Source organism: Perissodus microlepis, chromosome 23, assembly GCF_051167445.1.
Source record: "Perissodus microlepis isolate ML-2025 ecotype Zambia chromosome 23, ASM5116744v1, whole genome shotgun sequence".
Lineage (NCBI taxonomy): Eukaryota > Metazoa > Chordata > Actinopteri > Cichliformes > Cichlidae > Perissodus > Perissodus microlepis.
The window spans coordinates 6,715,337-6,737,513 of NC_140482.1; the positions used below are offsets into that span (position 1 = coordinate 6,715,337).

At 42.8% G+C, this 22,177-nt stretch overlaps 1 protein-coding gene across 1 annotated transcript in view; it reads right to left on the reverse strand.

Moving 5' to 3' along the window:
- pard3ba (par-3 family cell polarity regulator beta a) overlaps positions 1–22,177 on the reverse strand; it is a 196,633-nt gene that overhangs the window by 38,699 nt on the left and 135,757 nt on the right. Inside the window, exons 20-22 of the mRNA XM_084922436.1 lie at positions 19,176–19,286; positions 18,561–18,851; positions 4,248–4,359 (exon numbers count right to left, since the gene is read on the reverse strand). Coding sequence (XP_084778562.1) covers positions 4,248–4,359; positions 18,561–18,851; positions 19,176–19,286 — 514 coding nt within the window. The remainder of the gene's footprint in view (positions 1–4,247; positions 4,360–18,560; positions 18,852–19,175; positions 19,287–22,177) is intronic.

Sequence of the window (22,177 nt, forward strand, 5' to 3'; positions counted from 1 at the left end):
GGTACATTTATAATGTAGGCAACGAGCTGCTCAAACTGTTACACGGTGAGCGCTCTGTTTTTATACCCTCTTATCATACCAGTTATCCAGCATTCATTTTTAACTAATTTAATAATGTTCTTCTTCTTCCATAAATTTTTCATTATTCAGACGTGCTTGTGACTGTGTTGCTTGTTTATTAGCGACATGTATGACATATTTTAAATTGGAATCATCTGTAAAACCAATAAAACCCCTAAAACTGAATGATACTGAAACCAAATGCTGTGAGGTGACAGTCCTCAACAATGCATGGCAATGTCGAGCAAGAAAGAACGAGAGCAAACAAGAAGGAAACAAGAAAGGAAATTAGAGGATAATCAAAGTAAAATGACCAAAATACAAGTGCAACAACCATGTCATTTACATCCAGCCTAAAACAATCGAAGAAAAAAGATCCAATCAGACAAAAAGAGTGTTGAAACCAACCCAAACACACCCGAGGATCCGATCCAACATTAGGCCGCTTAAACTGAGTTGTTACACAAGCTGAAGTAGGACTTTCACAGTCTCGTGCTAGAAAGCTCAAGTCTCACCACATCACAAAACTGAATGTCACACAACACAATCAGAGCTTTACGCCAAAATCCACTTGAATATTAGATCATTAGATTATGATGTCATCAGTGGTGTCGTAGCAACAAGCGGAGTCAACAAATTTATAAGCCCATGTGCAGCGCGGCGAGTTAAGCTGATATGTTATTGCCTTTATCGAACTATAATAAACAACCATGTCAAGAGAAGTCTCTGCAACAGCTGACTGATCTTACAGAACAAAGAAGTCTAAAAAAAGAAACTTCTCGTGTACTTTTGTGGCTTAATTGGCCATCAAGACATTAAAGGGAGCCTATCATTAGCATACGGAGAAAACAGAGAGAGTGGGGACAGTGTGATTGGCATAATTACAAGTGTGACCTATCCACAGACAGGGAACATGGAGGACGGGTCAAATTAGAGACAGATAGACAGACAGGAACACAGAGGAAGCAGGGTTAGAGGAAAGAAATGAGAAAGCGACACGAAGCCCTTTTTGAAGACCAGATTTAACCACATGGGCGTGCTCACATATACACACAAAGCCAGTGACACAGACCCGCACGGTGAACTCCACCTCTAAACCGTGAACGCTGGGAAAAACTAAAATAAACAAAGACACGAATAGATATTGTAACCATAGTCTTTGATTCCTGCTTTTGTTTATGTCCGTTTAGGTTAGTGTGGTACCCAGACACACTCACACAGACACACTTCTCTTTCTAACACACACACAGCTGACAGAAGGAGATGTGTGCTCCTGGCCTTGTGCGGAGAGCTCGGAAAGCCTTTTTAACCATTCAAGGCTGCAGAAAAGGGCCGAGTATAAAAGAGCAGCGTGGCGTGGTAGAAGTGGTGGCAACTAAAAGGCTGATAAAACAAGGCCGTTGTAAGCGAGTGAGTGCCACGCTCAAGCGCTCTGTATTTATGCTCGCCCCATACCATCGAGAGAGAAAGTAAGGTAAGAAGGTGAATGTGCAGCAATATCCTGTAGGGGGAGGGGTGGGGGGGTTTTGAGATAGCGTGGAACTGCAATATTGTGCATGGCGATAATGTATCGACACGGGGACACCAAATATTGATATTTTATTATTAATTATTTAGTTATTATTCCGGGACCTGAGCAAACTTAGATTAAATCATCTCAACCAAAAAACTACCCAACGCTGGACACGGTTAGCTTGACAAAGCTTACGCCTAATTCAGAGCAAGCTAACGGCTCAGTCACACAACTAATGATAGGACAGCGAGCTCCCTACAGCTACTGAAATAAACAAAGAAATAAAACTAAATTGGTGGCTGGACGGTGATTGTAATTTTTTTCATGTTCTGTGAACAATCGCAACTCGTGGTGACTGAATGGCTGCCCAGACTTTCAGGGTGTTGCACACTTTTGATCACAAGGTGATTGCACAGGTTGCAACCTTTCTGCAAACAGTTGCAGTCTGATTTGGAATGACTGCCATCACTCTCAGAGACGTTGTCCAAAGTTTGAAAATAATTGCAGTCAAATTTATAAATACAGACTTTGTCAATGAGAACAACTCGAGAGAACTCGACTCAGCTGGCTTTAGTAATATTACTATAGAACCGGACGGTGCTGAGTGCAAATGTAATAGCTGACATCGTATTGTGAGATGTCTGGTGATTCCCACTTCATATATCCCGATGATCACACGATATAAGCACTGCTGATCAACTTTTTTCAGCCCCCAGAAAGTGAACAACACAAACACAACAGGGCTTAATTATGTCTTACACTTGTCTCATGCTGGTATTTTAAAGTGGAGGATAATTCTTTTATTGTTTTCTCAAAACAGTGAATTTAGATTTAGATTTAAAATAAAAGAGATTTGTACAATGAAATTTTAAGGTATTTTCTCCTATAAAGTAATTACTGAGGTGTTCTCTGGAGTAGATTAAATCAAGTCCCATAAACTAATGGGAATACATTATTGTCTTTACTCGATAATTTAGTCTACTTTGGATAATCTTACATCTCTAACAGAACCTTTCCATTGGCCAAACACACCATCTCTGTGATTGTACTGAAGTTTGGTTAATTATTAAACCAAAGAGCATTATGTTAAGTTTTTCACCTTTACTGGATACTGAATTATATTACAGATTGGACGAGCGATGCAGGGGAAGAGCAGTGACTGAAGTAGAAACCCGCTCCTCTGGGAGAGGTACCTGTTTGACATGCGCTCTAACCACTCAGCCATCAAACATAACCTGTGTGCCAGAAAAAGAAAAGGAGGAAAATCAGAGAGCAGAAGTTTCATGAGCAAACAGAAGCAACTTCAGTGCAAAGGAGAGGTTAAAGCAGAGTGCAGGAAATCTGTGCAAACAGCCGTACGTCTGAGTGCGAGGAAAGGGGTTTCTGATAGATCTGAACTTGAAAGAAAGAAATATAAGAACTAAGCACTCAAGCAATATACTCCATAAAAGCTTAATCGATGTCTGTGAATGTAGTTATATATCATCATGTTATGAATCAAAATATCCTGCCAATATCTTCTTTTTTTTATGTTCCCACTAGAATTTCCTTGATGTTTGCCTGTGTCTATTCACACTACGTGTGTGTGCGTGTGTGTGCTGGTAAGTGCAGTGTTTCATTATCAGTCTCCTCAGGGGAGAAAGCCACTGCTGGTTTCTGCTGTGGACACCGTTGTCTTCTTTTTGGGTAAAAAAAATAACAAACTGATCAGAGGTTGCACCTCATGCTTGCTGCGCTTTAATTGCATCAGAGTTTGGGTACCGACTGAGTCACGGTGATCCGAGGCAGAAACACATGCTGCATAGGGATGCGTAATGAGTGACAAAGCCCCTCGGGCCTCAGAGACAGCTACTGTGGCGTGTGTCTGAGAGTGCCTAATGAAGACTGGTTCACGGGGCTTCATTGCTCAATAGACACAGACTACAATAAGTGAGGACGTGAACGCGGCAGGAGGCCGGTTGTATCAGGTGATTTTGTTGCGGCGATGCGGTCAGTAAATCCATATTTCCCAGATGCCTCTGCTTCTCTCCTCGCGTTACCTAATGAAAGCCAAATCTCGCTCAGTGGAAATGCCGTGGCGAGATTCGGCGATTGTGATTTGGATCAAAGTGTGATTTTCTGCATCTTTGGGCTCGCTATTAAAAAAATCCCTTTTAAAATGCTTGATAAATGGCTATTGATTTCCATGGCGAGTATGCCGAGTTTGGGAGTGTACAGAGGTAAATGAAATGATTCCTCAGGCCGGATCAATACAGGTTCAGGGACATTTAGCAGTGCAGTCTGGTTGGGAGAGGCAACAATCAGGGATTTCAGGCCTTTGTAGAAAAGAAAAGGGGGGTGAGGGGTGGAGAGAAGGAAAAGCAATAGGAAACAAAAGAAAGAGATAAAGCGGAGCTAAAAGAAAGGTGGGATGGAAATGTCACCAGTCTAATAGATCTCTCCATATACCAAATGAAGAGGAAAGCGGGCAGCTCCTCGATGGCACACAGGCCCCACAAATGTTAACAAGAAGCTGAGACCAGCCTGAGAACGACACACAGGAAAACACAGTGGTCTCTCAGGAGTGCTTTGGAAACAAGCACACACAGACATGCACTCTTCATTTCACCATCTTTTAAACTGGTGTCCAGTTTAAACCAACTACAACACCCCGAAAAAAAGCACGCACACTCACCCGGTTTGGATCATACTCCAGGATTCGGCGCCGTGCTGCGTCTAGCTCCTCGTAACCCGGGGCGGCTCGGGCTTGCATGTACTCCCTGCGCATTCCATGGAGACGCTGATCACTGCAGAGACGAGCACAACAGGAAGGGTTAATAATGGCAAACACACACTATTTTGGAGAGAAGCAACAAGAAAAACTAAACAAAATAAGACAAAAAAAAACTTCTTCTTTTTTTAAATCTCCTTTGCAGGATGAAGAGCCGAGCATCCAACACAGGTGGGAATTCAGAAGTGAAGCAAGAAGGCAGGTGGAACATATTCAGCTTAATCTTTTGTTAAAGCCGCCAATGTTCTTTGGCTTCACGATGACAAGCCCTGACTGCACAGGAAGACTGACGGGCAAGACAGAAAATATCCACAAAGACATCAGTGCCTCTGTTGAACTTTTCAGCTGACAGAGAAAACCGCAGCAGAGAGAAACGGAGCTGAAACATTCCACGTTTTTTGTCTTTTCACTCTGATGTCACAAAGAGCAACGAGGTGCCATCCCGGATTCAGATACAGACAAATAAACCACCCAAAAGGTGAGGCCGAACCCGACCTAGAGGTCACCAAAAGGCAAAAAACAAAAAAGAAGAATACATAGGCGCCACAAAAGTGCAAGCGACTGCCAGCAAGGAGATATGAACGAGACAGAATGGGGACAAAACTTAAAGAGAAACATCATCATGCTCACTGGACCTTAATGCCAGATAAGGCTCACACACCTGGCACTACAGAGTCGGGCGCACACAAACAAGCGTGGGGACGCACGCGCACACCAAAGGCAACAGACGGTTTGCGCCTGAGCGAGCACAATCCTTCGGGATGTGCTACCAAAGTGCGACACAGTGCTGTCGTTTATCTGTGTTTACTGGCTGCAGCGGGGACGGGTATCTAATATTGACACTGATATGCAGTTCGTTTGCCATTTCTATGTCCTCGGGAGATACACGCCTTAAGAAGGTGTTCAAACTCGGGAGGGAAAAACAGAATAGGAAGAGCAACTTTCCTTCAAACCCCCCCCCCCACACACACACATCTGTAAAACTCGAATGCCCTCAGAGGCCAACCTTTTTGTCTGACAAAACTCCCACGCACCCTTTATCACACGTGTGTAACGCCGTACATTCTAATGGTCTGACCTCCAGGCAGACCATTAGACCAAACCGGAGCAAAGGAGAGAGGGAGAGTGTGTGCGAGAGGCAGAGGTTCATTAGTGAAGTACATAGATTACGTGTTTAAGTCTCTCTTGTGACCCTGCCTTTAATTAGAAAATCAGGCTGAGTGTGTGTGTGTGTGTGTGTGTGTGTGTGTGTACACCAAATATCTGTAATGTACAAACGGGTGATTGATCCTTATAATTTGGTATGCGGGACACACAGTGACAATGTGATTGTGCCTGGGTATACATGTCTTCAACTTAAGGGGGAGAGAAAGCTGAGTCTCTCTCACACACACACACATTCTCGTTTTGATATCGCAGTGAGGACATCTAATTGACATAATGCTTTCCCTAGCCGCTTACCCTAACCCTAACCATCAAAAATGAATACTTAATCCTAACCCTCAGCCTAAAATTAACCATAACCTAACTGTAACACTGACACTAAAACCACATTTTAAGTCTCAAAAATGCCTTCAAACTCGTGACGACCGGCACTTGTGTCCTCATAAGTGATGTTTGGTCCTCACAAGTATAGTAACATTCCAATTTTTGGTCCCCACAAAGATGCCTAAACAGACACAAACACACACACACACACTCCCGTGTCAGTATGTTGGTATGCACACTGTTGTTGTCGTTGTTCTGTGCGCGTGTGCGTCCTCTGCCAACAAGTCCCTGTCAACACTTTGGGCGCAAAACTCGATCCTAACTTGCTGCCATGAGGAAAAGAACTTTCCAAAAGTTTCCGTGCTGTTATGAAACGCCAGCGCAGATGCTTCTGTTTTATGAAGATGGATATCTGAGGCGGCATTACTCCCAGTACCGCACTAATTGTTGCTTCTTCAGATTGGTTTAATGGCTGGTTTCAATGCACAGTTAATCAATACTCATCTCAGTTTCCCCCCCAAGTGTCCCACAGACAACCTTGCTATTAAGATATTCACACTTCATCTCTTGCATTTTTCTTTTTATTCACTTACTGCTAGCTTTTCAGTAGTCTTACCCTCTGCTGCCCATCACGCAAACACACAAACAAACAGACCTGTGGAGAATAAAAGCACATGGCCAAGTTAAGGCCCCCCCCCCCTTTTCATGCCACCCCTCTTCTAGCGATCCCATTAGCCAATCCCTGGGCCCGTAATTAGGCCTGCCATTTTGATTGAGCGTGCGTGTCGCTCTCCAAATGAAACAACACTGTAATTATCTCATTATGCCACGGCCTCCATCACTGACAACGCCAAATATTATCATATTAATGGCTGAAGACAGACGCTGATTCTGGATAAAACATTAGATGAGGGTGGATGGGTGCGGGGGGGTGCAGGAGAGGCTGGAGGTTTGCGAAGTAGCAGTTTGATGGGCTGACAATTCGAGCAGGCTGCTTTCCAAACAGTGAAAGAAGAGGTTCAGAGGGATTAATGAGTGGCTGTACACGCACGCACATTTGCTTGTCCTGTCCTATATACGTGTGTTAAGAGAGACGGACAGGTAAGCTACCCCGTTGTCATCAGCAGCTAATAACTGCTGCAGTCTGCCGGCCCGAGGCCAGAGCCATTCAGCTCAGTTGTTCTAAGCCTTAGTGAGCACAGTTTTTCTCTAATGTGACACAGGACTGTTAATGACATCAAGGCACTGAAATGAGTTACCCTCCAGTTGAGAAACAGGGCTGGCATTCCTCAGATTTGAAGTAATCTGGGAAAACCTTTTATGAACTTTTCTATTATTTATGGCTTAATTAGAGAAGCAACACTGCGACTGTGGTTATTTGAAAAGTCACTCAGCCTCGCCCATCATGTACTGTTGCCTAGCATTACTCAAATTACTTTGACTACCTTTTTTCTTACAAAGAAAGAAAGAAAGGAAAAGAAACTGAAGAAATATTCCCAAATTAAATTTGGCCCTTGAAGCTTGAGTCCTTGTGAAGTGCTGCTCCACACCCAGTGCTTCTGCTACATTTGGATCCCATCCTGGAAGTCCTGATCTGACCACACGGACGTTTATGATTTCACAGCTGCTGTGAGCTCTCTGTGCTGCTACAACATAGACCGAATGGCAGTCTTCAGTGGAAGAGCCTGCACTCTCCTGAGGCAAGGTTCATAATAGCACAACAAGCATGAATATCATTTTTCTGACATTCAAAGTGTCAGACTGTCACTGGGGAGTTCTACTGTAACATCCTAAAAGACCAGAGAGAACATTTGGCTCACAGTGCCTTCATTCTCTTTTCTGACATGAAATTTAAATCATAGGGTCTCTGTTTAAACGGGGACTTCTATGGAGCGATCCACGAGGAACCTTAGCAGCAGTGCAAAAAATCATAAGCAGACAAAAAATGAAGAATGGTGGCCAACTTTAAGGTTGACTTTAAATTTACATAGGTACATTTGCAGAAACAATTTTGGAAACTGGGGATGGGTCCACCGAGGGCTGCAGCTTGATCCACATAAGTCCTGGTCCATGTGGCTTGTTCAGGCTAAGCCTACTGTACCCCTAGCCACCAGGCACTCTTCCCAGATCTGGCTCCAGATTGGGGTCTCAATCCAGGTAAGGTAACAAAATGATCATCTACTTCACAGGAGTCTTCTGGCTGAAAGCTCTGTCATTTGGAAGGGGCCCAGTAGACCTGCTACTCCTACACATTAGAAGAAGCCAGTTGTGGTGGTTTGGGCACCTGATCACGATGCCTCCTGATTGCCTCCAAGGTGAGCTTCAACTGCTAGGAGACCCCGCACCATAGCCAGGATACACTGGAGAGATTATGTGAACACCTTGATGGTCTCTAGAAAAAGTGGGGGAGGTGGCGGAAGAGAAAGGAGGTGTGGGCATTCTTGTTTAAACTGCTGGTCCTATGACCCACACCCAGAAAAGTGGCAGAAGTAAGTCGGTTGGTTGGGATTCTGCAGAACTTTCTGAGTGCAAATACACATCAAATGGGTTTCTCTGTCTGAGAAATACACACAGAGGGTGTATTGAGTGGTTGAGACTATTGTTGTGTTCTCATGGTTCTTTAGTTAGCGAGTATTGTGTAGTGAAAAATAAAACCAGGTGAATGACTGGTTTAAAACAAAGACACGGGTTCTCATTATGTGAGGAACCAGAGTTTTGTAGTGATTTTCTGCCATTTGTACATTAATGTTCAGTCTAAGTGACCGACATGTAAAGCCTTTATGGATTTATTGCTTCGTTGCAGTCTAAAGTGTTATTTTGCCATATCAACTCAAGTACAGAAAATTGACATCATTTAAGTTACGTCTCGTTCAAATACTTTATCCCATGCATACTTCACAGTACCTGACTACACAGACTGATCTAACAGCGCTGTGAGAAGGAAAACTGGAGGAGGACGGAGATGGAGAGGGAGAAGATGAGACACAGTAGCAGGAAATGAAAGCTGCGTCAGACGACAGAATGAGAGCAGAAGTAAACAGCAACATAAAGACTGAGATGGCAACTTGGAAAAGGAGTAAAAGCACGAACAGGGGGACTAGGCCGAGAGAACAGACGCACCAGTGATAGGAAAGCAAGCGGGAGAAAATGTGTGAGAAAAGCAACTATCCTGTGGTGTTAGCCAGTGTGAGGGCAGACTAATTAGGAAGTGTGCACTGCCGCCGGCTGGTTTGGCGACTTCTTCTTGCAGGGGCCAGCTGATTTTAACACAACGCACTGGGGGAAAAGAGCTCAGACGGGCAGGCTTTTCTTTGCTGCTTGCATGCTGGAGGTAAGCACACTTCAAAGTGCATGGTCAATGTTTGGCTTCCTGGTGAAATATTGGAAACAGACTCAGACAGAAACTCATTGGCGCTCCAAACTAAAAGCAACGGAAAAACAAAGAGTTTTTTCCTCCTTTTACTGTTGCCCTAAAGAACCACAACCAATGGAACACATTCATTTTCTATCAGTTACACTGATTCTTACTGAAACCTGAAACTGAGTACTAATACATACAAGAGTAACTCAGACTGTTTTTTTTTTTTTAACCCATAATGAAATTGATATGCTAAGAAAGATGCTATCAATCAATCTCTACACCCATCCACCTTCAACTGTCCAGGATGTCTGAGCGCCAGTAAAAAGCTCTCTCTTCTGTGAAGATAGCTCTGATACAGATGTAATCTTGCTAGCATTTTCAGGTCAGCCTCAGGGTCTCCTCTGGGCTGGTTCTGCCAAAAAACATCTCACCTATGAGGCATCTTAGTCGGTTCGCCTAACCAGCTCAAATGACCCTGCTGTAGTTCCAGCCCCACACCAGTGGGTTAAGTCCTCACCCAAGGGAGAACACAGACACATTGGGAGAAAGCTCATTTGCTTCCATGATCTTATTCTTTACCCACGACACCTCTATTTGGACAGGCATGGAGACAGCGGAGGTCAAAGGCCGTGGCAGTCTAGTCTAGTGCGAAGGCTCTTCAAAAATCCAGTAATTCAGCACCGGTTATTGTTTTTTAATATCTTGACCTTATAAATATACAAATAAAATTAAATAAGGTGGAGAAGAAGATGCTTTTGGTTACACTGATCACAGCTCAGCCTATGCATACATGTCAAAAGCCAACAATGCCCCCCTGCCAAAAAAAAAAAAAAAAAGGTTTTCGGAAGTCCAAATTAATTCGCTGACCCCCAGCATCCTGCTCAACAAACACATTACTCACCATGCATCTGTTTTCTGTTGTTAGACAAGCGCGTGGTAATGATAACAATAAATTGATTAACTGACAATCTCAAACTAGCCTCCGGTAAAACAGGCTGCTCACTCTATGTAACTGACCACAGAGAACAGAGCAACGGGAAACATTTTAACAGCTTAGATCAGGGGTGGGCTATCTCAGTCCACGAGGGCCGGTGTCCCTGCAGGTTTTAGATCTCACCTTGGGTCAACACACCTGAATCACATGATTAGTTTGTTACCAGGCCTCTGGAGAACTTCAGGACATGTTGAGGAGCTAATTTAGCCATTTAAATCAGCTGTGTTGGTTCGAGGACACATCTAAAAACCTGCAGGGGCACCGGCCCTCGTGGGCTGAGATTGCCCACCCCTGGCTTAGATAGATCACAAATAAAAAAAAGACACAAAGGTCTTAATATGGAGTACACACTAATGAAGCGTTGTTTTCAACTAGAAGTCTACTTCAGGCAGATGCTGTCGGGCGGCTAAAATCCTCGGCAGAACACAAGAAGTTGCATTTTTCTGCTTCTGTTTTCTGCAGTACAGAAAAGGTAAATTTCTGCATTTGTCTTAATGAGCAGTCTCATTATATAAAGTCTGCTTTGCGCCTCTTTAACGCTGCTTCTGCCTGTAGCAGAATAAAACTGCTTCCTCTATTGCACCAAAATTCAGAGAATGCAAAGAAACCAGTGCTATTCATGACATTGCTAAAAAAAAAAAAAAAAAAAGACGTAACATTTCTAAATCCAACAGCGCGTGTAGCACTTTTCCTAAAATATTTCAACAATTACTCATGCTTGTCTGGAGTGATTTGAGCATTCCAGTTTGCCACAGTGTCAGGTAAACCTAGAGGCATGTAATCCTCATGCCACTGCTCCAACCACGGCAGCAACGTGCCGTTTACTTAGCCTCGTCTTCCCGTTCTTAGCACAGTGTCGCAATTTACGACACAACCCCTCACGAGCCTTCACATCTCTGCTCTTTGGCCTCCTGTTCTTTCTCACTCCTCTTTCATCTCATCTTTCTTGCTCCAGCTACAAAGACTGCCTCCTGGCTAATAAAATTTGACAAGCATAGCCAACCTTTTTTCTCCACAGGTCAGCTTCTAGCACAGCTCTAATCGAATGCGACGCTCATCAGCGTACACACCTGCCATCGGAGGTCTAATGAAAATGTCCGACAGCGAATTAGGGAGACAGTGCTGGAAGTCCACCGCTGAGGGGCCTTGACAGGAAGTTGAGGGGAGGGGGCACCGGCATGTCTCAGATGACAACGAAGCATTTATATATATACCAACCTCCAAAATCAACTAGATAAATTAGCTTAAGGATTTCATATTTCTTTATAAATCATATTTTTGGGAAGTATCATTAAAACTGAGAGGTTTTAATAAGAATGTCACATGCAACAAATTAAAAAGGAACTACTTTGTAGGAGCAGAAGGTCTAAAAAGTCAGAAGCAGGCCAGTTTGCGCTTCAACTTACAGAAACACAAACGCAATAAACGAGCTTACACCTGTGATTTTGTGTGGATAAAACCCACTGGACCACACACAGAAATGTTGCTAGGTTACGCTGGGCTTTCTCACAGAAATATTACATGTGGGTGGCTGTGTGTGTGCGCGTCTATTTCTGACTGTGTGTGTGCGTTTATGTGTGTGAATAAAAGGCACAGAGGTTCCAACCTCATGACCAGCAACGTGTTTTAACAGATGTGCAGACTTTACCCAAAAAAATGAGAAAGAAAAGCAGTTATGAAAGTGCATGTGCGCCTTTTGTATGTACTATATGATCTCAGTGACGCTGCTACTGTATTTAAAGGAAAACTCTCGTCTATTACCACAACTCTAGATCACAAAAAGGAAAACTGCTTAAACACACAATACCTCTTTAGTTCATACTGAAAACGACAACACAGGTGACTGAAGCCTATTACAGAGATGAGTTTGTAGCATTGTTTGTAACATTTAAGGCTAGATGTTAAAACGAGGCCCTAACAGTAGCAGTTCAGCTTATTGGTGCGGCCCTCCACAACAGTCCCAGTTGGGAAACTGTTCTCTCCTGTAAGTAACAAACACGATTTCATCCAGACGTGGGTCACGTTTACTTTAAAGCTCGTCCCTGTTTCATTCAACATTACCACAACACTCACGGAAGAGACACAAAACACTTGATGTGACACACAATCTCACCCCGGCAGCTGTGTATTGATAGTTGCTTTGCTAATTAAAGCTGCCACATCCTATTAGGAGTTAAGGGGGAGGCATCTATTCACGCTTTCATGGAATTCAGTAACAAGGTATGGTTTAATTATTAACCTGTAGATTATGAATGACACATCTTAAGTGACGGACACATTTGTTATTAGCTGTTAGATCCTTATTGATCCCGTCTCCGTCCCGCTGCTTTCACCGGTTTTGGAAACGTTTGCGAATCTTTCTGCTGTCTGTTGCTGCAGGTATGTGATAACCTGAAAAGAAACAGCTAGATCTCTCTATAGCTACTAGTTTTGTCATAATTCAGATTCGATTGATAACCTTCCCCAAGGAGGTTATGTTTTTGGTGGCGTTCGCGCAGCGGCGTAATTTCCAGGGGGGTTATGCCCCCCCTCCCAATAATCAGACCCAACCAATATAACCCCCTCAATAAAATTATGAATTATCTTACATAAATAGGCTGTTGATTTTCTTTACTCATTTCAGTTATTACTGAATAATAACTGGGGCGATCGTGGCTCAAGAGTTGGGAGTTCGCCTTGTAATCAGAAGGTTGCCGGTTCGAGCCCCGGTCGTTGTGTCCTTGGGCAAGACACTTCACCCGTTGCCTACTGGTGGTGGTCAGAGGGCCCAGTGGCGCCAGTGTCCGGCAGCCTCGCCTCTGTCAGTGCGCCCCAGGGTGGCTGTGGCTACAGTGTAGCTTGCCATCACCAGTGTGTGAATGTGTGTGTGAATGGGTGAATGACTGGTTGCGTAAAGCGCTTTGGGGTCCTTAGGGACTAGTAAAGCGCTATACAAATAAAGGCCATTTACCATTTACCATTCAGTTATTACCAGCAAAATAGTTGCATGTTTAATCATGATGTGTTCGCGTGTTTGTAAACACGGTAGCTCAAAAAGTTTTGAATGGATTATGATAAAAGTTTGTAGATCTCTGAGGTCATGATAACAATCCAGTAACATTTAGCTTACATCAACCATGATCTTAAGGTCAACTCAATGATTTATCAGTAAAAACCATATAACATAAAAACATTTGAACATATGCAAGTTTTTTGGGGGGGAAACAAAATAAACTGGTGATCAAAAAGTTTTCACTGGATATTTTTCACTAAACGTTTTTTTAAAAAAAAAAACATATTAAACAATGAAATAAAAGTTATTAGATTCATTTAACTAAAAAAATATGGGTTTCAACAGAGCTAATAACAAAAGCCTGCACTTCGCACTTGCTTTTTACTGCACTGTGAACTTCTTAAAGTACTTTTAAAAAGAACAATACTGTTCCCTTACAAAAGAGTGAGCCGCCTTTGCACTCTTGGATGACAGACGGTCATCATGACAGTAGAGACGTAACCATAAAGTTGCATTATATAAACATTTGAGGCTGTAATAGCTTCTCTAGCAGGGCTTTGTAAAACAAAGCTGGTGTTTTGTGATTTTTGAGAAGTCAGTTTGTTGTTTTTACTGTATGTTTTGTGTGATGTCTGGGTTAAAATAAGGAAACACTCCTTACTGGTCCCCGTGTGTAAAACAAACAAACCGAACCTCTCCCCCCCATAAAGGAGCGACTTTAAAAAATTAATCAGATAACCCCTGTGACACATTGAAGTGGAAGCGGGCATTTCATGCTAAAAGTTTTTATCGCAGTTCTAATCATGCACTGATGTCAACGTGATGAGGGTGTCATCACACACAAAGTATCATAGATAGCTTTAAATATACTGTAGCTTCAACTTTGACATGCAGCCCTGCAGTTACTCAAACAGGAGCAAAGAATGAATGTATCTGCAGATGATTTACATTTCATAGGGTAAATCAATGATGGCCATCGACCTGTGTCGCATGTCATTCCCGCTCCCATCCTCCTTATTGCCTGGAACGGCCACTGTTGGTCACTATCTGTCACATAAATGAGAAAAATGAAGCACTATGACAGCGGGCAGACGAGTAGCAGCCAGACTTCCAGTAGTCCTCATCCCGTACTTGTTATTAAGTTCATTCTTTATTTTGATATTCTGATTGACTTCCTAATAGTACAATGACATACGACAGCTTGCCAACATTGTCTCATTATTACTGATCACTAATACAATAAATAAGGCGAAAAACTGAACGAGGGGTTTACCTTGTAGGATGGAGATGAATTAATTGAATTATTATGAACATGTGCAGTATGGCTGTCCTCTAACTACATTATTAGACATTTATTTGTATCCTTTTGTCTCTACAGACACCCTCTCACACAGAGTTAACAAGCCAAAGAAGACTCCTCTCATCCATCATGTTAATGCTAAAGTCTAATATACATTAGGAGCAAAACAGAGGAGCGAGAATGGATATGTGACACACCGAGAGTGTGAGAGAAACTGAGGGAGAAAGAGAGTAGAGGGAGAAAACAGGCTGGTAATGAAGTACCCACCACTAGTGGATAAGAGCTAAAGTGGTCTAACAGATCTGTCAGGCTGCTAGACTGTGGCTAATTATCCCTCCTCCTCTTTTGTCTGCATCCTCTCCTCTGTCACTTCTTCTCTCTCGAATTTACTCTGCCCGGCGTGTTTTTCTCTCCACTTTGGCTCCGTCGTTTTCTCCCCTCTTTCCCTGCTTTTTCTCGTCTCTCTCTCCCTCCGTCTGTCCCTTCTTCCCATTTCCCATCTGTCTCCCCTTCCATGTCCAATCCCTTTCTCTCTTTTTTTTTTCTTCCCTGGATGAGATGGGGTGTCTGGGGCTTAGTTTTTGATTTGCAAGTCAATCGTAATTTTCTGTCAGAGAGTTTAAGTTGAGGGAAGTTTTTAATATGGCCTGTATTATTTCATACAGGAAATGATAAATTTGCATTAGAATCCTCTTTAGAGTTTCTCCTTTTTTTCCTCTCTCAAATACAAAAAGCAGCTGAAAGTTACGGTTCTCAAAACTGCAGCGGTAATAATATATAATATGGAACGAATGACAACATTGATAAGCAGTGCATTTCTGAAAGCATGGGCCCTTTGTTAGACTAACAATGAGGGGCTCTGACATCCAAATATTACAAAGGACACGTTTTACTCAAATTAAAGTACATTTTATTATTAAACTACTTTAAATGCCTCTCAAAACACTGCGACTTGCACAATTCCTATTTCTGCACATAGATATAGATCCATTCATGTTGGAAAAATAAAATGTTTTAGGATATCAATTGGATTGGCACATAAACCAAGCTCCAGCACTGCAATAATATAAAATTCAATGACTGTGAAGCTAGAGTGATGCTTAGCATCTCACACAGGCAGGTTTTAATGGGCAAACTTGACTGAACTCATGTAGAAGTGTATGAGATAGATATTAGATAGACCTAATGAGACGTGAGCCATTGGTTTGTGAAGCCCGACTCTGAAGGTTAGCATTTTGGCAAGCCAATTTGGATTTTTAGTGCCAAATCTGACCACAATTGGATAAGAATGTTGAGTGGTAGCTAATGCGAGGTGCATCCATAGGCTGTATGGGAGCACTAACTTCTTGGATGGCCTGGTAATAAAATTAAAAGCAGAGTTAGCCATATTATATGCCAGACAATTGCATTAAAAATCCCCCCGAAAAAACGGCACGTCGTCGAGAAGTCCAGTGCAGCAACTCAAATTAACAGAGGTGAAGCCCCAGCAGACAGCAACTAGCTACAGCCGCCTCGTGTCCACATAAATCTGACTTTAAGCATTCATCAAGTTTAAACAGTTTTTGTAAGCATGCCTTTTTTTCCCCACTGTAAAGTTGGACATTTTAACATGCGAGTCTATAGAGATTGACTTGATTTTGGTGATCTCAAGAGACTGTAGATCAAATGTTCAAGCTGTTATTATGACCTATAGTTAACGCTTCAAGTAGAAGTACAGTGCATTACTGGTGTCAACTTCACATGGTTAAAAGAAAGAAAGAAAAAAAACACGTATCGCCGTAATTGCAGTGTTTGAATTATCACAGTATTCATCATATGGCACCCATGGCCTCCTCAAACTGTCTCAAGTAATTCTGGTTGTATTTGTTTTGCATGTATGTCAAGAGGTGTCCGATCCAGATTGCATGATTTTAGTGCCAAGCATGAACAGACAAGGATACAGCTGGTGACTTGAAATTGAAATAACATTAAATTGAATAGAGGGCTCAGAAGAGGCAACCTTATGCTTTCAGGGAAGTGTATCGCTGTACCTGGACCCTGTGTTTGTGCGCGTCACTAGGCATGTAATCTTTCTAAATATGAATAATGTTGAATTTTTAGACAAGAGACATGATTTTTTGGTACCATAAGCTTTCTGGTTCCCAAGCCATTGTACTCCTAGTGCAAATTCCAAGCCCAGATAAATGGAGAGGGTAGAGTCAGGAAGAGCATCCGGCATTAAATCTTTACAAAACATGTGGATCGTGAGTAAGATTGCTATACTGTATTAGTTGGGGTCTGGGTTAACAATGACTGCCATCGATGCTGTTGAGCTGGAGGGTACCAGTGGAAACTGTGCTAGCGTTGGCTGAGGAAAAGCCGGAGCAGAGGAAGCAAGGGATAGGATTAGAAGGGAGATGAACCACTGTGGCATTATTTGCAGCTGAAAACAGGAATAGGGAAACAGTGTAACACTTTAAAATAAAGCCAACAACTAAGGGCATGAAAAAAGAAATGATTACACTGAAAGTAACTTTAAGTAAATTAGCAGAAAAACAAAAGATATTTTCCCATCTTACATTATATGCTGTACTTTTTTGGGCAAGTGGTGTAATATGGGGTGAATGAAGGTCACTAAGGGTTTTTTTTAGGTTTCACGGTTTTAAAAAACATATTTGTTTAATATTCATTATGTTGATGTGTATGATGGATATTCAATTATTCAATTTTATCAATATAAATGTGATACCGACGGTTCTCTCTGACCAACTAACAAGAAAAAAAAAAAAACATACAGTTGGGAGTTCGCCTTGTAATCGGAAGGTTGCCAGTTCGAGCCCCGGCTTGGACAGTCTCGGTCGTTGTGTCCTTGGGCAAGACACTTCACCCGTTGCCTACTGGTGGTGGTCAGAGGGCCCGGTGGCGCCAGTGTCCGGCAGCCTCGCCTCTGTCAGTGCGCCCCAGGGTGGCTGTGGCTACAATGTAGCTTGCCATCACCAGTGTGTGAATGTGTGTGTGAATGGGTGGATGACTGGTTGTGTAAAGCGCTTTGGGGTCCTTAGGGACTAGTAAAGCGCTATATAAATACAGGCCATTTACCATTTACTATGTAATGACAAAACCAAATCTAACTTATTATTTTTTATAACCTTTCACAATCAATGTATAACTTTCAAAAAGAGTCTACGGGGAAGGTGTGTCTACTTTCCTGGAAAATAGCTGGAAATAGCTGTTTTTATGGAAAATTACCAAGAAATCTTTTCTGGTAGAAAACCCAGAATTTAGGCACTACTTCAAATTAATTAATCACTACTTGAATTATCATCATTTTTTGTTTCCTGTAAACATGTGACTTGTTTTTGCTTTATTCTAGTGTATCTACCTTTTAAGAATTTGTAAGTAAATATAATTACATTGTAATTTCAAATACAATACAATGAAATTCCACTGAATTACCGAGGAATTACGCCCTTTGTCATATTATAAAGTGTTACTAAAAACAGCTGCCAGAGGGGGGAAACTGAAATCTTGACCCAGGTGTCCATTGGCTTCACAGAAGCCCCCAAAATACTGGCAGCTGCTCCCCATACGCTAACCAGCAAGTTCCCAAACAGATAAGAGCGTGGCTGCATAATCTCGACACCCATTTAACTCTTAGCAAACATTTTAAAAGGAAAATATGTTGAAACCAGTAAAAGGTGACGTATCAATTAATTGTAGCCAGCTGTCCTAACAGTCACAGAAAAATTATATTGCATACGTTTTAAAGATTATGAAAGGTCAAATCTATAGAAAAGACAACAGAGAATGAAATGCTTGCTGTTGCTGTGTAACCATGCCTTCATGTTTTATGCATGTCTCAGTTTAGCAGATCGTGAATGTAGATTTGTGTAAATATTCTCTCACTTATGCCAATCAAACCATGGCCAGTGACCTTGTGTGACTCCACCTGCACACTGAAATCGCAACTCGGTGCAGAAGCACAGGTGCAAATGGCAAACATGCATTTAAAACACAGAGATGTGTAATATCGTACTTGCGAGCTCAAATTAAGAGAACATTTTATTTAAATCTAGCACTTTTCCACCGTGTCCCTCTCTCACCTGTCTGCCTGATTCTGCTGCTGGGTCTGTGAAGCAGGCGGAGCTCTGGACTTGTTCACCTTGGCGTAGAGCCCGTCGATGTCCTCGAAGGGCGCCTGCTGCGGGCCGGACACCCCGGCTGGTACTGCGGGGGAGGCCGTACGGCTGATGTACGACTGCGGCGAGGGCGGCTGGCGGAAGTTGTTGATGCGAGCGTAGTTTGGGTCGCTGTCATCGTCCTCCACGTCAGGGAGGGAGGACGGATCAGGGGTGGCGGGGCTGGATTGGACCTCGGCGTAACGCGGGTCGAAGCTGTCAGCAAGGAGGAGAGGCGTTACACAAGAGCACAGGCGCAGCAAAAATACACGGTTTACACATTTTCCCTGTGATTCTTCTTCTGTGACAGACATTCGGCTGAGCAGTTGTTATGGAGGAGCAGGTGGGTGCATCAGAGCTGTCAGGTAAGATGCCAATCACAGCACTTTACTACTGTGACAAATGCTGGTCTATTATTATTCTACTGTACATGTTGTAAGCCGCTCTGTTATCATACCCTCAACTGTGAAATAATAATAAAACAACAACACACAGAATGTCAATTTTTTGGTTGTTGTTGGGGTTTTTTGTGATTCATACCCATCTCTGTCATCAGGGATCCTGTCCAGCTCCTCCTCACTCAGTGCCTCCAGTTTGCTCTTTGAAGCTTTTGCTGCATCTTTGCTCTTGTCTTCCTTCTTCTTGCCAAACCTGGAAATGACAAGAGGGTGAATTTGATCATCTCAAAGCCGCAGGCAGATAAAACCGTGGTGCTTTTATTCTGAAAGGACGGTTTATGGGATTTAGTATCCTTTTGGAGACTTTAATGATGAAACAACACACTTCACTCAGTCAACAGAGCATGCACGAGTTGATGAAAGAGGCTCTCCGGCTCACACAACATGAAAACACCACACACACACACACTCTTCACTTTGCATCAGCTTTCCAAATCTGCTAGACAAACTCATTGTAACTCCTGTGCGTTCATTAGCGGCTGTGCCTGGAAAAAGACTGCTTAATGATAGATACGGTTATAATGTCACAGCAGGAACTGACAATCCTCACTGTGTGTGTGTGTGTGTGTGGGCAAATGCAGAAAAAAAAAGGCGCAGAGCTGTCATGTAGCATATGGAGCATGAATATTTTAACATTTTGTTCAATAAAATAGCTGTTACACCGCAGCAGTGTGTTATCCTTTCCTTATCAACTCTGCCATTACGACCATCATCATCATTATCATTCTGCAGTCTTATTCTCTCATTTTCGCAGGCAGAACATACTCGTCGCCACCGCTCTTCGACTTACAATGAATCTCGTCTTCGTGCTTTCAAGAAATTAACTGAGCCTTTTGCTCTAAATATTTCATATTCTTCCACCTCTCTTTCACATCATCGTTCTCGCCGAGCCCGCCACCCTCTCCCTCGCTCTTTTTCGCTCTCTTTCTCTCGCCGCCTCCGTCTCACCCGCCAACCCGCTTCTCTTTTTCTCTCTCACCCTCTCCTTCCCTCTGAGCTCCCGCTGAGCCAATCTAATGTCTGTGTTTATCTCATTAACAGCGAGGCACTTCTCATTACTGCTACAGGCAGATACGTGGCCTGAATGGTAACCCGCTGGCCTGGCCAAGTGGAAACCTGGACAGGGATGCCACATTGGCCTGGCACCATCCTGCAAACCAATTAGAGTTGTTTTTTAGCTAATCTACCCGCTTCACTTGTACCTGTGTGGGTGACTGCTGCCAAAAGCAGGTCAGATATTCACATTGCTCGAGTTTTACTGTGAAAGATGTAAATAGAGACGCCAAATCAAATCATTTTCTTTTGATATGCACAGTTTGTACTCACGAGGTCGTAAACTCATAGGATTACCTACTTTAATATGACATTTAAACTCAACTCGATTGATATTTCTTTGTGCTCGTGTAACATTTTTTTGCTTTTTATGAGCTTTATCATTCTAAACAGCCATAAAGCCGGTTTCCTACAGCACACACAGATGGCCTCGATAAGCACTGCTATGCTAATTCCTAGCACATAAACATGCCACTCTTTAATCAGAACATTGCAGCTTTTGTCCACGTAACCTGCCTTCACCACTAATTCAGTCTCTGGACAGGACTCTCACATTAGCTCTGTTAAAATTTAGCGATCCAATCAGTAGCAAACACATCCTACTGGGCCTTCAATGGTGCACTATACTGAGGAGCGATCCAAATGAGCGTTTCAACTCCCCAGAGTCAGACTGTCAACACTGACTTGTGCTGTAACATACTGATGCAACTGAGGGACAACCTTCCTCATGTATAGCATGAAATTCAAGGTAAAATGCGGCTACTCTGACACACTGGGGTTGATCCAGCTCTCAGTGGAGATGTGAATGTACATGTGGTCCGAACAGGACTAATCTAAAGATAGCACAAGTGCCAGCGGCCACATTTAATCAAGTAGGATTTGCATTTGTTTAAGTGCAGAATTTCAGTATAAAACTAATAAAAGAGTACTAAGATTAAACTTAAACTTTTCAGTTTTTGATAAAGCTTACAGTTGGGGCTGGATCAGGTGACCCTGAACCATCCCATCATTATGCTGCTACAGGCTCAGAACTTCCTGTGACTCACCTCTTTTCACTCCCCAGGGGTTTTCCTTCTCCCACATTCTATGTTTTATCTCCATACACATCCTTTATTCTTTCCTCTTTCCCCTCACACCTTAACCGATCACACCAGAAGACCGCCCCTCCCTAAACCTGGTTCTGGTGGAGGTTTCTTTCTGTTAAAAGGGAGTTTTTCCTTCTCACCATCACCTAGTTGTTGCTCACAGCCACTGAATGCTGCAGGGTCTTTAACTTGCAGTGTAAAGGACCTTGAAGCGACAGTTGTTGGGATTTGGCACTACATAAATAAACCTGAGGTGAAGTGAAGTGAATTAATTTACGTAGGATTGTTTTACTACTGCTTGGTAGACCGCTTTCATCTGTGAAACTCAGCACCATCTGTAATAGTGATTTTTGGCTGACTCGACCTCTTCTCAAGGACCAGTAATTTGTCACACCTGTAGCTTGGAACAAATTCCATGTTTGTCATTTATATTAGTTCAAGAAAAGGAGTGACCTCGTGCAACTTCAGTGTTGTTCTACTCAGCCTAAGCGGAGCAGGGGTCTAATCGACCAGAATAAGTGGAAACACTTGTGTGGCTATGAAGGATCTGCAGGGCAGAGCCCATTATCTCCTTGACTCGACAAAAGTCATGGAAGGCATTACACTGCAGTATTCAGAGGCAGAGCAGCTGGAGCCGTGGCGGGTAAACTGAGCCTGATGTGCAAAATGTGTAGCGTTCCCCTTTAAGCAACACTGGCAGAGTTTCACACTGATCTTTGAGCTGTTTTGGGAAGTTTAAAATCTGTCATCTGCAACATCCGTGTTTTATTTTTATTTTTCTTTCGGCGATATTGCGGATGCTAAGCCCCTGCTGCTGTAATGTTTTTCCACCTCTCTTCCTAGAGATCACTTACCACAGAAACAGTGTGGGCGCTGCCGCAGCATCTTTTTTCTCCCCTACAGATTTTTTTTTTTTTTTTTTACTTGGAACTATTTTGATTTTGAT